The following is a 15,737-nucleotide window of genomic DNA, read 5'->3' on the forward strand; positions in this document are numbered from 1 at the left end:
GTGGAGGCCCATTGAAACTGTGTCCAATACAAAATGATTCACTTCATTCTCGGGTTGTCTGTGGCCCTCTGCTCCTTATAAGTTTCAAAATGCGGCCCTCTGTGAAAAAAAGCTTGGACACCTCTGATTTAACCCCTCTTGCATTGGGGCTTATTTTTCCAAAAATGCCTGATAAAATGATCCCTATTTAAAACTGAAGCTGTTCCTGAACCCTCTGGAGCACAAACAATTGGCTGGAGCCTTTGTGAAGCTGAGATGCTGTAGTTTTGGACATTGTTTCTACTTATTAGAGTAAAACAGACACCAATCTCTGCACAGAGGAAATAATTTTAAATCCCACATAGATTTTGTGTCAAATATATGAATGAGTGAAGCTGGTATCTGGATGGATCGGCTGATTGACACTAAAATGAGCATCTGCTGGGTTTTGACAATTATCTTTTAATAGCTGAAGATAAATTCACTAAAAAACAGTTTTAGGTACTTTTAATAAAGCATCTATATACAAATCCTATTATTTTTTCATCTTATTTTAGGCTCATATTTTATTTGTGGGTTTAGAGTACAAACTGATCCTGATGGTTCCCATCGGGGACTGAAAATAAGTGGGTTACAGGTTTATTTTTATGTACAGCATATCAAGCAACTTAAAAAGAAAAAGTTGGACATTGGCTCAGGACACAGGGCCATCTAAATAAATACAATGCACATACACATCCGAGATGGCTTACCCTTTATTATCAGGTAAATATAAAAAGGGGGAAAATAGTCATAGCCAATCCCTTACTTCCAATCAACACACAATCAGAGGCATACAAGCAAACAATATATAAATATGTATCCCTATATTACATACTGCGAAAGCAATAGCATTACCATGTTTCATTTGATTCAGACAAAGAAACACTAGAACTTTCAAGTTCACTAATTCTTCTTCTTAACTGCATAATTTCCTTTTCTTGTTCTTGCACTTGTTTCTGCAAACCATGGATCTGTTGGCAGATAGGTGAAAGCAATGGAGATGATCAGCTCAAGTCATGTTAGTTATTACACTTTAATAAAAAAAAATCCAAACAAATGAATGTTGTATATTCTTTTCCATTTTATGATATGTTAGTCATTTTAATTATTTTCATGTTGAGAATGGATACTTATTACTTACCATATCTTTATTACTAAAGAGTTCACTCTGAAGAAGCTCTCCAGCCGTGGGTCGCATACTTGCATCTTGATTTGTCAGTTTCATGACATGTTTGGCAAGGACTGGCCATCTGTGGCCAAAAGAATCTGGGATTTTTCCATCTTTAAGATCCCCAAGACACCGGACTCGTTCCATTTCTGTCCCAAAAGGCTGGAATAATTCGAAGGCCAGTATACCCATACTGTACATGTCTGACTGTAACAAAAATAAAACAATCATTTTCTGTGTATTGAACTTAAAAAATAATTCAGTGTCGTGTTAGCATTTAACATTAAATGTACTCGTGTTGCAATAATTAGTTTACCTTTGAATCATAATGTGAGCCCATGAGTTGCTCTGGCGAGGCATACACAAATGTACCCACACCGGTGGTATGTGAGGAATCTGCAAAGCATGTCAGAAACGCAACTGTACCATCTACATGTAAGTATGAGACTGACATCGTCTTGAGATTAATACAAGTTAAAATGTGAAATATTACCACTGCAGGGAGAACCTGAGCCTTTATGTCCATCCACAATTAGGTCTCCACAAGCCAATCCAAAATCCCCAATCCTTACATGACAGTCCTGACCATGGAGGAAAATATTTCTAGGCTGAAAGAGACATAACAAAATAGGAATGGAAAATCTTTATTAGAATTTGTGTTTGTTTACAAGATAGCACATACATATGATTAAATACAGTCAGGTGTCTAACTGAGCTGGTTCTTTTCTAATAATAATAGTAAGTAGTTTGAGGGTGTTTCTCAAAGTGGCCCCTTCAGAGCAAGTTATCAGTTGGACCAGGAAGCTTGTATATCAAACTTCAGAACGCAACACTAACAAAGAGATTAAACAAGCACCATTTTGGTGTACGGTAAATTAACTGTCATAGGACCAATCATAACAGGTCCAACCAAACCTGAAGAACAAGCTCAAACCTGAAGTAACGATCACACACCTTGGAGAGTACACACGGTATACGGTAGGAGCAATAAGACTTGGAATTACTTTACCATACAACTACAACAATCTTTTATTTTGCTGCTGTTATGGATGAAGACACTGAAGGTATAGAAGGGCTGTCCTCAATTCAAGGAAGCGACTCCTTGATTGAAATAGCCCATGTTACGCAAAGGAAGGTTTTCAGGAAAGTAAGTGCAAATTGCCTTTTTTAATGTAGTAAAAATGCATGCTTTACTAACAAAAATAAAAGATGCATCATTTGTGACACATTTCGAATTAAAAGCAATTCAACCTGCAGTTTACAGTGGTTTAAAGCTTACATAGGTTGCCAATGCATTCAAGTTTGTCTCGTCTTGCCTTTGCCTCAGGCGTGTTCTACCTACCCTCTTCATCTTGCTGCAATGAACAGAAACCTTGAGAGCATGAAGAGTTTGTTGGCCATGGGAGCAGACGCAGAAAAAAGGTTAACAATTGCAGTTGCACATTTCTCAATTTAGGAAGAGCATAAACTGGAATGAGGAACTACAACATTCACTAAATGGCATTGATGTGTCTTTGTGTTACAGGGACAAACAAGGAAGAACATCACTGCAATTAGTAATTATGAGCTGGCCAAGATTACAGACTACAATCAAAACATCCTCAAATGTTTCTCCTTTTCAAGCCATTTTGATGCGTGTTCGTGCAAAGGCAGAGGCCTGTCTACAACTCCTCTGTGACCATGGTGTGAACATAAATGCGCAGGTAATTAACCTTTGAAATTCAACCGATGATTGAAAAAGAGTACTGATATGACACCGTTTTTCACTTTAATGCAATATTTATAAGCACCTTTGAAATAACCGTGCTACATTCAAACTTAATTTTGTATTTAGAGCAACCATTTTCTGAATGTTGGTTCCTGTTGTGGTTTCTTTCAAGGTGGCCGGTGTCAATAAAGAGACAGCCCTTCACATAGCAGTCTCCTATTCAGCTCTATCTGCAGTCAAGATTTTGATAAACTATGGAGCCAATGTCAATGTAGTGGACGGTGTGGGAATGGTCACCCTACACAGAGCTGCAGGGATACTCAATAAGGACATCCTTTTGCACTTGATCAAGCATGGAGCAGATGTAAATGTGGTGAGTTTTTTTCTCATTGTGATCACAAAATACGAATTTCACCATCTGTGGGCTAAACATGTTGCCATGATTTAGGGAGTCACCGGGTCTGGGAACACCCCTCTGCATATAGCAGTAAGCGTTTGTACGACAACGATGGCGAAACTTCAACAAGACGACCTGGAGTGCATCACAGAGCTGCTGAAGCATGGCGCAGACCCAAACAAAGGCAACCACCAAGACAGAACGCCTATACAAGAGACATGCGTCATGGGGTGCACTGAGCTGGTGGACCTGCTTCTCAGCTATGGAGGAAACATCAACAAGCTAAACAAGGATGGAGAAAATTGTCTGTTCATGTTCCTAAACAGAGGGGTTAAAGTGACAGACAGCGAGCTGCTGTCAAAACTATTTGCATTAACCACACCAATCATCTTTCGCAACATAAGTGGCCACCTGCCCTCATCACTGACACTTCCATGTTCTTCTAAACTCAAGCAGCCAATACTGAGACTTTCCCAGGAGCCAAGATCACTTAAAAGCATCTTAAAATCTTTTATTTACCTTCATCACATTAGAAACAAGACAGAGTGGCAACAATTACTGCCAGCTGTTCTGTATGAATTTATTTTTAATGTGTGGGACAATTTAGATGAACTGCTTTTAGATGTTGAGACAAATAACAACATTAATGCATCTAACACAGCTTCAATTTGACTCTGTTGGTATGTGGCACTAATGATGCAACGAAATACTTCAAAACAGGCCTTAATAAATAGAAAAGCATACCTTAAGGTCCCTGTGTATGATTCCTCTTGAGTGAATGTATTCTACCCCGTCAAGTATGTTCTTCAGAATGTTGAGAGTATGTTCAGTATCCACAGATGCAAATGGACCTGTGCACAGGAAGACTGCGATGAAGCTGTGCACAGACACTAGCAAAGATTACGGTAAGAAAGAAATAAGTAATGTGTTTACATTCTAAGGTATTCTGGTGTTTTGGGTAGGCATTTCTTTCAGAAATCCAGTCTTTTAACGAACGTTCACACAGCTGCATCTGAATATAGAGCATTAGGTGAAACTGTACCTGCAAATGGGGAAAATAAAAAACATATTTTTTAATAGTATAATAGAGCAAGCAAAGAAAAATGTCTGTGGTCAAGTACATGTTTTGTTATAATGAGACCATCAGAATCTAGGCTGATTGGTCAAGGTTAGACAACATCCAGTAAGATTTGTTTTTAATCATGTGCCGCATACAGGTTCTTACTCTGCTCAAACAACTTTCTATGATTGTCACTCACCTCTTTAATCATTTTTGCACATGTTTCCATTCTCTGTTGGCATTCTTTTCCACTGCAGGAGCCTTTGCTCAGTTCGTTATTGCTGCTGGACTCCTCTTCAAAGATAACAGAATTGTCCAGACCCATGGCCGGACATTTTGAGTCCTTGATGGGAGACCGCTGACCAAGAAAAACACAAGGCACATAGTTCTCTGGGACTCGATGCTTAGGTTTAGAACACATCACATGGTCCTTTACTGAGGTGGAAACTAAAGCCTCAACTGCACCATTTGCAGGATCCACCTTATCACTCAAGGCGACAGACAGTTCTTGAGAAAGACTTTGGAATACGATTGAAGATCCTGTGCTATTATTGTGATGATTTTCATCAGAACTGAAATAGATAATATTAGGTGTCAGTTTGGTGTCAGTTTTGTATTTTACACAATCTCAAAGTTTACCTATCACATTGTTCTGGAGACCCTAGTGCAGGTAGATAAGACTGAGGATCTAACAAAGAGATATATGCTTATTTGACATTGTAGTTGACATTAGAACTATATAGGATAAATTCACAGCAGACTTACATGCAGCTGGTTGAACGTGCTCCATCCATGCAGTGTGGTAGCCCACAACATTCACATGTTGCAAGCTTGAGAGCATCTTGACTTCTCGAAGAACCTATAACGATGTGATGTACTAAAATGTTTACATTGCGTTTATGATAATTTACTTGGCTCTGACAAGGAGACTCACCTTCATACAGTCTTCTTTTGAAACATTTTTAATGAGAATTTTCTTCACAGCATAATTCTGTCCGTCAAGTTTATTCAATACCTAAAGATTTGTCATAATAATAATAATCATAATATTCACAAAGAGAATAAAAAGAGAAACATTGGTAACATATTGTAATACCTTAAAAACATTTCCATAAGATCCTTTTCCAAGTCTGCAGATTTCTTCAAACTCACTGAGATATCTTGAAGTCTGTGCTTGAAAAAGTCCCATAGGCCTGTAGGAAACGTGATGTACATTTACAACGGAATAACACGTTACATATGTCAGAAAGAAGACAAGAAGTCAACTCACCTTACAGTAGAACTATGAGTATTTGTCCCAAGCCGTTGGCTCTTTATCAAAATATAGGCATAAGCAGAAAACAGCTTTTACTACTACAACTACAACAACAACAACAACAACAACAATTTGGCAATTATGCCTTTTAGACATACTTGTGCATAAGACACAGTACCATGCAGAGTAATCACCTGTGGATAGAGAGAGGAGCTGGCCGCATGAAGCAGTTCAGTGAAGGCCCGGTTGTGTTGCAGTCTCACTGTGCTGAACTCATCACTTATTGCCAAAGGTGAAAGGAGATTCATAGCTGCCAGTCGCTGTCCAATGACTTTCACAAAAGCAATTATAAATGCAAGCATTAGTACGCATTTAGATAGTATTGGGGTCAATCAAATTTATAGGGTCAGGATTGCAAGTACCTTTAAACAGCATTCGTGAACGAGCTGGGTTATTCTCGTAGACAAAGCATAGATGCTCCAACAGGGAGCCCAAAAGGAGGTGGTTGGGGATAGCGGAGGCAAACTCTTGAACAGACGAATAAGACCTTCCAGCCATCAGCACTTCTCTGTCACTGTCTGTGTCAGAAGCTTAAAGAAGAGTGACTGTTGAAAGCATCATGCTGTGTTTCTACGGTCATTAGTACACAATACAGCTGAATAAATATCGTAATTTTCAACATTTAACTTTTGAAATTATAAAACCTTACCTTCCTCAATAACTTTTGCAATCATCTTAGCTATATTTTTCTCCAAGTCCATTTGTCTGGCTTTTTGGTTAAATGTACTTATTCAAAGCTGTACTTATTCTCATTTGTCCACCCACAAGCTAAAAACAAAACTCATCTTGTTAGCACATTTGGGCGTGCACAGAAATAAACCTTATCTGAAAGATCCAGCATAGAGGGGCCCTCCCCCAAAGGGATTGATCCAAAATTAATGCATTATGACTAACTAACCAGTGAATTATCTTAGTATGAGACTTACTGTTTTATTTGCAGGGTAGCAAACAAATACACTTTTGAACTAGGTTGAACTGTAAGCCAGTAAAGTTGAGCTTTAAGTGTAAGCTATAAGTGTCCCACTTGACTAAACCAGCTGACGGGGCTGACGGGGCGGGGGGAGCGGGGGGGCGGTAACGTCATGTCACGTTGTTCAAGATGTGCAATAATAGACAGAAGACACCTGACGACGTCTCTGAAACTAACACATGCATTTACAGAAATGATATCAAAGCAGCGCATTCATTATTGGGTTAAGATGGCTTGGTATGGGACTAGTAAAAGCACAAACAAAAGCTGCTTACTGTCAAACTGGACGTCGTCGTCTTCTTCACTCGCCGCACTGAACAGGCCGATGCTCTCTAGCCCTTCGCCCAACATCGGTCTCCAGAGGCGGGTGTGATGGCGAAGCTCCGCGCCGCTACTAGAACCTTCCTCCCCCGACTGCAGCGCTCCGCCACTGGACGTTGTTGTAGAACAATTCATGTCAGCGGCTGTGATGACTAAAAAACTGATTTACAGCCATACTACTTCAAACGAATAACTAAGGGTACCCCCCAACTCGCAAGAAATGTTAGTCCATGACTCTTGTATAAACTGTAGTAACACAGATTTACACCTGCTCAATGCGTCAAAGGTTCAACTTCTCACGTTGAAGGCAGTCGCCATGACAAAGTGTGAGGGACTGTCTGCAGTTACAAGACCAACGAGATAATGTAAAATATTAAGGCTAATATGATACAGGATATTGTATTAAGAGATACTGAAAACGCAAATTGATTTGCAAATTGAACGAATGCTATGACGTGTCTCTTGTTGTTTCTAAAATTAGAAGATAAATGTTATTATTCGTTTTTTACAATCTGGCATATTGTCCCGTGTCCCTAATTGGAGGTCCAAAACAGACGGAAGTCCAAGAATGACGAAATACTATTGTATTTGGAGAATTACATCACATAGTGTGTTTTGAAGGGTATCTTTATTTGCTGCAAATTCATTACGTTATGTTCACGTCTCTGTGAGGCATAGCTAGCCCACAGGTAGCTCATAGAAGTTTGTTTTCTAATTTCTTAATTACTGTGCAACCAGGACCTGTAAGGACGTCACACTCGCTGATACTTGCTGCGCGGTCAACCTACAATTTAGTGTTTTACTTCAGATTTCGGACAAAAGGTCTTTACTAGAATGCATTTATGCACCTGATATGCAGAACAAATATGATACATATAACGCTTTTAGCCCATTTGTTGCGTTCCAGGAGATAAAGAACCACATGACTGAACAAACGAAATAGTTTATGAAATGTCTGAAGAATGGTAAGTTAGCTTGAGAACCATACCATGTTTCTATAAGGCTACAAGTTGTGTGGAATCCCCTACATTCTTCTCACCAAACTTTAAGTTGTTAAGCTAAAGGCAAGATAACTCGAGTGAGATTTATTTTTGTTTAGCACGTCTGAGCCTGCAGGAGCCATCAGGGCCATTGACAAACACTCGGTGCATCAGATCTGCTCAGGCCAGGTGGTGCTGACTCTGGCCACTGCTGTCAAAGAGTTGGTGGAAAACAGTGTGGATGCAGGATCTACAAATATTGGTGAGCAAAAACACTAGTAACAATATTTGTTTTGTTTTTATCTGGCTTATTGTTCCTGTCATAGAGGTCAGATTGAAGGATTCGGGAGCAGAGCTTGTGGAAGTTTCTGACAATGGCAAAGGAGTTGAGGAACCCAACTTTGAAGGACTTAGTAAGTGGTTATTTTTTACCTATTGTATGCAACCTTTCCTGTTGGTTGGATGTCCATGGTTGGATTCCTTCTTCATATCTACAGCACTGAAGCACCATACTTCAAAAATAAGGGACTTTTCTGATCTCATCCATGTGGAAACATTCGGCTTTAGAGGAGAAGCCCTCAGCTCTTTATGTGCACTGAGGTAGATACTAAGCCAAACTGTCGCACAATACAAGCTAAATGTGTGGTTGATAATCATTGAGACCTACATCTTACAGTGACCTCATGGTGGTTACTTGTCATGAGTCCAGCCTAGTGGGGACCAAGCTGGTGTTTGACCATAAAGGAAACCTGGTTCAAAAATCACCTCAACCTAGACAGCAGGGCACTACTGTTAGCCTCCAGCAGCTCTTTTACACTCTCCCTGTCAGACATAAAGAGTTCCAACGCAATATTAAAAAGGTAAAGTATAGTATACAAATATATCTGTAAGTAATATGACTAAACTAATCTGAGAATATACATTTTTAGGAATATGCAAAAATGATCCATGTCCTGCATTCCTATTGTATAATATCTACTGGAGTGCGCATAACTTGCTCAAACCAAACTGGGCAGGGCAAACGCAGCACAGTCCTCAGCACCAGTGGAAGCCAAAGTATGAAAGACAATATAGGATCCATATTTGGACCAAAGCAGGTTTGACTTAAAATTTGATTTAATACTGTAATAGATCTATATTGGTTTGATTTGTGTTTTCTTACACTGTAGCACTGATTTCTTCTACAGGTCCACACACTTTTGCCGTTTCAACAAATACTTCCTCCTGAACATATTATGAATGAGTATGGACTGAAGGATACAGACCTACCAAAACAGTTATTTGTGTGGGTTAATACACATAAACCACATGTTTCTACTGTTTAAAATCTGTGCATAATATTATGCATAATTCTCTTTATTACAGCATTACAGGATTTGTGTCCCGAGCAGAACATGGAGTTGGGAGAAGTGCTACAGACAGACAATTTTTCTTCGTCAACAACCGTCCATGTGATCCTCTGAAGGTATTTTGAATAAAACTGGAAGAGATATCCAATATACATTTATCTAAATGTGTTACTTGTTGCAGGTGACTAAACTTGTGAATGAAGTTTATCATATGTATAACCGACACCAGTATCCATTTGCTGCCTTGAACATAACTGTAGCCTCTGGTAGGAAAAGGGCAGTAATAATCAGAGAACTTAAGTTCTAATAATTATAATAAATGTCATTATTTTATTATGTTTCAGAATGTGTGGATGTAAATGTCACCCCAGACAAACGACAGATTTTCCTTCAGGAGGAAAAACTCTTGCTGGCAATTGTAAAATCATCTCTCATCAAGATGTATGAGGCTGGAGTCAATAAAATATGCTTGAATTTTATACACAAACCAGCATCAAGTAAGTACAGTTTATCAATTTTTGTCATGTTGTAGCAGTTAAAACATGTTTTGATATATATGTTTTTCTGTCATTAGATTTGTTATCATCTGAACTCTGTCAAGTTGTTCCCTCAGATGAGAACTTACCAAAATCTGGAGAGGACAATGACTTGGTTAGTCAAAGCCCAAAGTCTTCCCTTAAGTTGGCTGGTCTAAAGGCTGCTTTTTCCAGTCATCACAGTTCTGCTAAAAGTACTGCTGTTTCAGACAATACCAAGGGCCCAGTTCAGAAAACATTGCAGTCATTTCTTGAAAGGGGTGACAAGCCTTCCATTTCCAGTACAAACACAGGGTCTAATTTAAAGACAAAAGACTATAATAAAAGCTCTGTTGTGGGAAGAAGTGTGTTGGACAGTTTCAGGTTTGGAAAAAAACTGGACGGTAGAATTGATAGTTCTGTTCCCAGTTCCGACTCGACAATGAAAGAAAACGAGACAGGTTCCCAATTGGAGACTGAAAATGAAATAATCAATGTTGAAGACGATGAACCAAAGGAGGAAAACAACACATTTGTGGATTCTAAAGCAATAAAAGAATTCTGTCTGCAAAGCCCTGGTCCCAAAAGAGCAAGAAGAGAAAGTCCACTGCTCTTGACAAAATCTAAGGCTTCCTCAATTGAGAGTTCTTCCCCATCGACAGTGGATGCCCCTATCTCTTTACAAAGAAAGACAACACCTGTACAGTTCTCCTTACAGCAGCTTACACTAAGGATAAAGAAGTTGCAGCAACAGGAGAGATCTGAGGATGAACTTAAGTACAGACGATTCAGGGCCAAGATCAACCCAGGAGATAATCAGAGTGCAGAAGATGAGCTGAAGAAGGAGATCTGGTATTTATTTCTTCATTTATTCTGTCTTTTAACAAGTTATAGATTTGAAAGATGTGTCCAAATGTGTTTTATTTCTTTGTGTTTTAGTAAGGACATGTTCAAAGAGATGGAGATCATTGGTCAGTTCAACCTTGGCTTCATCATCACCAAACTAAACTCCGACATCTTTATGATTGACCAACATGCGACAGATGAGAAATATAACTTTGAAATGCTACAGCAACACACCGTGCTTCAGGGACAGAGACTTATAGTGTAAAGATTTTAAGCAAAGTTTGCTCATTTGTATTTTTGCATGAAATGTTTTGATTGTATGCTTCTTTTAGCCCCCAAAACCTTCATCTTACTGCAGTCAGCGAAAACATATTGAAGGAGAATATTGACATTTTTAGGAAAAATGGCTTTGAATTATTGGTTAATGAAGACGGTGAGATATTAATAATTCTGATCATTAAACTGAAAATAATTACCAAAAAACCTCATCTCATCTATTCTTGGTTGCAGCTCAAGTAATGGAGAGAGTGAAGCTGGTGTCTCTACCCACCAGTAAGAACTGGACATTTGGACCAGCTGACATAGAGGAGCTTATATTTATGTTGAGTGACAGTCCAGGCGTCATGTGCCGACCATCTCGTGTGAGGCAGATGTTTGCATCTAGAGCTTGTCGCAAATCGGTGTGTACATTTTAAAATATACCGGGTTCATTTGTTTGTCATATCTTAAATTTAATTTATTTGTTGTACTCCTTTTGTAAAGGTGATGATTGGCACAGCCCTGAGTGTCAGTGAAATGAAGAAGCTTGTGGTTCACATGGGAGAAATTGAACAGCCATGGAATTGTCCACACGGAAGACCAACTATGAGACATCTGGCCAATTTGGACATTATTTCAATGGAGTGAATTTAGCCTATATTTTGTTATTTGTTTTTTTATATGTTTGTATGTTTTTAAGCTATTGATTGCTTTTAAGTGTGAGTGTAATAGAAAAATAAATTAACCAAAGATTACATTAAATGTGTGTTTTCTTGATAAATTGCCGATTATGTCCCTAAGCTTTCCGTAGTTTTCAGCGTCCATCCTGTTGCTATGGAGACAAGGGAACACGTTCCAAAACAATGGGTTTTGATCGGCATTGATAACAAACATCTAGCGCTTAAAGAAAGGAAATTATCCAAAACTAAATTAAAAGACTAGAACCACGCTTTAACGAGTAATAACACTAATGGCGACACCGGAGAAGACGCTGGATCCAAAAGCGGCTATGGACCAAATCCCTGACTGCGCTGATCAAAAACAATCCGACCTGGATGATTTCAGCAAAAATCCTCTTACTTTGGACTTGGTTATTCAAAGGTACGTAACTTGTTATATCTGTTACATGTAAAATCCAACTAAACTGATAAAATATTGTCCTTTACAGCTATGAAGGTGGAACTTTTGAAGGTCAACGTAGCGGAGAAGGAGTGGCATATTTTGAAGGTGGTCACAAGTATGAGGTGTGGAAAACAGAATTAAATAGAAAAATACGTGTATAATAAAGCGAAAAGAATGTAATGTACAACTTCCTGCAGGGTATGTTTTCCGAAGGACATATGGATGGGCATGGTGTTTTCTCATGGGCAGGTGGATTCAAATATGTGGTAACTAGATGTTCTATACATTTTCCATAATATATTGGCTTTTTACTTCATGCATATTTTATTTTTAGGGGACATTTGTCAGCAACATAATAATGGGCAAAGGGAGGTACCGTTGGCCTGATGGGAACACATATAATGGCGACGTTCATTATGGCATAAGACATGGAACCGGATCATATTATTGTGCCAAAAAGGGTGTGTTGTACATAGGCCAGTGGCACCAGGGCAAAAGACATGGAAAGGTAAGATTTTTCAGATTGTATATGTTTAAAAGATATTTAAAGTAGATTTGGCATAGTGTGTCCCCTTTGTGTAACTTGTTTTTTTTTTTAGGGTTCCATTTATTACAACAAAGATAAGACCAGCTGGTACAAAGGCGACTGGGTGATGAACAAGATTGAGGGATTCGGAGTGAGACGGTATGTGCTTGTGTTTAATGAAGTAAAAGCACAACACAACATTGATTTTCTTTAATCATATTCAGATATGTCTGTGGCAACATTTACGAAGGTGAGTGGAAAAACAATCTAAGACACGGAGAGGGGAAAATGAAGTGGCTCCTGCATGGACAACACTATGAAGGAACATGGTACAATGGAGTAGAAGTAAGTAATGAAATGGTATTTACTGTGGTACACAGCACATGGTAAAAACAACAACATTGATATGCTCTTGCAGCATGGACACGGTAAACAGACATGGATCCTATTGCGAGAAGATGGATCCCGATATTCCCAAAGTAACCAGTACATTGGGAATTTTCAACATGGTCAGAGACACGGTCAAGGAACATTTTACTATGCAGATGGTGCCGTCTATGAGGGAGAGTGGAGGAACAACAGAAAGCATGGGATGGTATAACTCAATTTTATTTTGGGATTTTATTATTGACAATCATTTTACTAATTTTATTTCAAAGAAAAAATTTACCTTTAAAAATGGGAAGGTTTTCCGAGGCGAATTTGTGGATGATCAGATGCTGGAGTTGAGAAATGACAGACCTCTCCCACTGAAGGGTAATCAACACAACTGGAATTTACTATTTAGGGTTTTTGTCCAGTATATTTGGTTAGGATTGAAGTCAAGTCCCAAACCTCCTCACTGATTATATTCTTCATCCCTTGTACAGCTTCTGATAGCTCCTCTCTGCTAAGACCAGACATGGCCCTAAACATCGACTCGATTCTGAACAGCATCTCTGAGAAAAGACGCCAAGCAGAACTAAAAGGAGTCAGTCCCTCTTTTAAAGCTAATTGTGCCAATTAAAACCCCCTTATCATTCTTATGTTATACTTATTGTGCTCTAGGTGGAGTTGGTGGTTTTGAGGCACAGCACTGAACTGAGATCTATCTACAGTTTCTACAGCCGACTTGGACACGCTCGCTCCCCAGACAACACCTTCATGCTGACGCGTATGCAGTTGGGGCGTTTGCTCAAAGACTGCAAAGTCCATCATCACAACATCAATCTGAGCCGAATTAATTTGCTGATTAGAGGTAGGACAAATATAAGATGGCGTTTCTCAAGGAATAAGATCACATTTTTTAATTTGCCATTTTCTTTTTACCCATTTCATCCTCCAAAAACGTGTAAGTGGATATAAGCTTCATTTACATATTTATTTTTATCAATATCACTTGCCCCCAGATGCAGCACTAGATTGAGTAACAACTCTTTTCTCTTTCCTTTAGGTGCTTTAGAGGATGCCACTTCAACAGAGGTCCAGTCGCCTTTCACCAGGATGCTGTTTTGCAAACTCCTTTCCTGCCTAGTGGTCGTTGCGTATCACCTTTATCATAAAGACATGGTGTAAGTATTACATAATGATTAAAGATGGATATACTGATTAAATGTATGTTCATTTTTTGTTCCATCAGTTATCAAAGTGAGGTTCTAGCAGCTTGCTTTTCCAAATTGATGACAAACAACATATTACCTAATGCAAAAAATGTAAAAGGTATGTAATCTAATTATTATCATCAAAGAAGTACAAAAACATATGTGCATACTAACACATTTTCTGTTATTGTAGGTTTTTTGTTTCAGCAGCAGGAGCTCTCAGAGGTTGCCATGCGATACTGTAGGAGGAGCTGGGAGGTCTACCAGGCCTACAGCACACTTCAAACCTCCTTGGAGGACAAGACAATGACATGTCGAGACCTGCTGTTCATGTTTAAGGTGCAACCCACATTTATCAGGATCTTTTTTAAGATATTGGAAAGAAATGTGCAACTTGCTTTTTCTTTTTACTAGGATTTACATCTGCTTGACAACACACTTACTGCATCTAATTTCATGAAGGTCATTTCTGAAGAGAGTCCTGACCCCAGCAACACATCCTCTTTGCTAAATCAAGAGGTCATACATTTTTGGAGTTGTATAGAGATGTATTTATTTAGTTTTAGCGTGTGTTCATATAAATACTCTCCTCTTTCTAGATTACATTTCTGGAGTTTTTTGATACAGTGCTTGGCTGTGCCGAGGTCAAATGTAAGTTGCAGCGTGATAAACTAGATCAACTTATTTTCAATGATGACAACCATGAATCTCAAATAACACCAAGATTCAAGTTGATCTCACAGTGCAAACGTTTGGTAAGTTTTATTTTCGTCTGTAGTAGGACTTGTCACTATACATTACAGGGCTGGGCTAAATATCCAAGTCAATTTGTCAATCAAATTGTAAAGGCTTCAGTCATTTAGGTATAGAATAGAATGATCTTTGGAGATAATTCAAACTGTTTAGTTTAGACTGCTACAAGAATGTTCCAAAATGCATTGTATTAAAATGTAGTCTGTAAACCTGATTTGAAATCTAATTGCATACTTGTCAAAGTTATTGTGGACCACAGGAAGAATACTGTAGTTGTTGCTTTGGTAAGAACTATTTCTGGTATAACCAGAATAAAACAATGCAATAAAATCATGCTTTACCTTATACTTTTATATTATAGATAAGAAAATCTATAATATAAAAGTTCTGTTGTTATAAAACTGTTGTTTTTGTTTTATTTCATCAGCAAAATAATTCCTACATTGCTTTATCAGGTGGATGCTTCAAGAGATGATGATGGCACCTCAGATGCTCGTATTGAAAGTATGATGGGTGGTCTTCAGTTGACAGGTTTGCCTTGTACATGCTGTGTATTATCAAATGTTGACCCAAGTGAGAAACTAACAATGTGCTTGATTGACATACTGTGATCTACTCCTTGTCGATCAGAACCCAGAGAAGAGAGAGGTGGAGGAAGAGAACGGTCAAAAGTCAATCCGGAATACCAAAAGAACTGGGAGCAGAAAATCCACACTTTTTTGGACCAAGTTTTCTTTAATGCATTTGAGCAGCACCAATTAGTGAAAAAGAACATCAAGGAGAAGAAGCTCAGCCTTAAAGCACAAGCATACATGGTTCTGACCAAACAAAAACAGAAAGCCTCATAA

At 38.6% G+C, this 15,737-nt stretch overlaps 4 protein-coding genes across 5 annotated transcripts; 3 read left to right on the forward strand and 1 right to left on the reverse strand.

Annotated features, from left to right (window-relative positions):
* Nucleotides 1-716: 716 nt before the first annotated feature.
* On the reverse strand, nt 717-7,279 carry eif2ak1 (eukaryotic translation initiation factor 2-alpha kinase 1). 2 transcript variants are annotated; one of them, XM_072456261.1, is made up of 15 exons: nt 6,915-7,279; nt 6,032-6,199; nt 5,804-5,940; nt 5,625-5,665; nt 5,451-5,547; nt 5,289-5,369; nt 5,120-5,213; nt 4,994-5,042; nt 4,554-4,926; nt 4,228-4,336; nt 4,039-4,145; nt 1,683-1,797; nt 1,506-1,585; nt 1,163-1,396; nt 717-992 (listed from the first exon to the last, which is right to left on the reverse strand). In XM_072456261.1, the coding sequence occupies exons 1-15, from the start codon at nt 7,093-7,095 to the stop codon at nt 873-875; spliced, it is 1,986 nt and encodes a 661-aa protein (XP_072312362.1). In that variant the 5' UTR covers nt 7,096-7,279; the 3' UTR covers nt 717-872. The 2 variants fall into 2 exon arrangements, with proteins under 2 accessions (XP_072312362.1, XP_072312363.1); XM_072456262.1 differs by lacking the exon at nt 6,915-7,279 and adding an exon at nt 6,319-6,426.
* LOC140369047 (ankyrin repeat domain-containing protein 61-like) lies at nt 2,199-4,154 on the forward strand. Its single transcript, XM_072456268.1, has 5 exons — nt 2,199-2,336; nt 2,517-2,611; nt 2,715-2,892; nt 3,070-3,270; nt 3,346-4,154. The coding sequence occupies exons 1-5, from the start codon at nt 2,235-2,237 to the stop codon at nt 3,964-3,966; spliced, it is 1,197 nt and encodes a 398-aa protein (XP_072312369.1). The 5' UTR covers nt 2,199-2,234; the 3' UTR covers nt 3,967-4,154.
* Nucleotides 7,280-7,740: 461 nt separating the features above from the next.
* pms2 (PMS1 homolog 2, mismatch repair system component) lies at nt 7,741-11,581 on the forward strand. The gene is made up of 15 exons (XM_072456275.1): nt 7,741-7,925; nt 8,060-8,202; nt 8,267-8,353; nt 8,438-8,540; nt 8,617-8,800; nt 8,870-9,037; nt 9,128-9,225; nt 9,306-9,405; nt 9,471-9,555; nt 9,634-9,786; nt 9,864-10,656; nt 10,744-10,911; nt 10,983-11,083; nt 11,161-11,330; nt 11,413-11,581. Exons 1-15 carry the CDS (start codon nt 7,912-7,914, stop codon nt 11,554-11,556), a joined length of 2,511 nt encoding a protein of 836 aa, XP_072312376.1. The 5' UTR covers nt 7,741-7,911; the 3' UTR covers nt 11,557-11,581.
* A 306-nt stretch (nt 11,582-11,887) lies between these two features.
* On the forward strand, nt 11,888-15,737 carry LOC140368772 (radial spoke head 10 homolog B-like). The gene is made up of 17 exons (XM_072455831.1): nt 11,888-12,009; nt 12,077-12,152; nt 12,228-12,296; nt 12,365-12,538; nt 12,630-12,715; nt 12,781-12,901; nt 12,975-13,151; nt 13,216-13,312; nt 13,426-13,526; nt 13,604-13,793; nt 13,989-14,106; nt 14,175-14,254; nt 14,330-14,475; nt 14,551-14,655; nt 14,736-14,891; nt 15,345-15,462; nt 15,520-15,737. The coding sequence occupies exons 1-17, from the start codon at nt 11,918-11,920 to the stop codon at nt 15,735-15,737; spliced, it is 2,124 nt and encodes a 707-aa protein (XP_072311932.1). The 5' UTR covers nt 11,888-11,917.

The sequence above is a fragment of the Eucyclogobius newberryi genome, unplaced genomic scaffold (assembly GCF_026437365.1).
Source record: "Eucyclogobius newberryi isolate DKJ021-1_F unplaced genomic scaffold, fEucNew1.0.hap1 SCAF_20, whole genome shotgun sequence".
Taxonomy (NCBI): domain Eukaryota; kingdom Metazoa; phylum Chordata; class Actinopteri; order Gobiiformes; family Gobiidae; genus Eucyclogobius; species Eucyclogobius newberryi.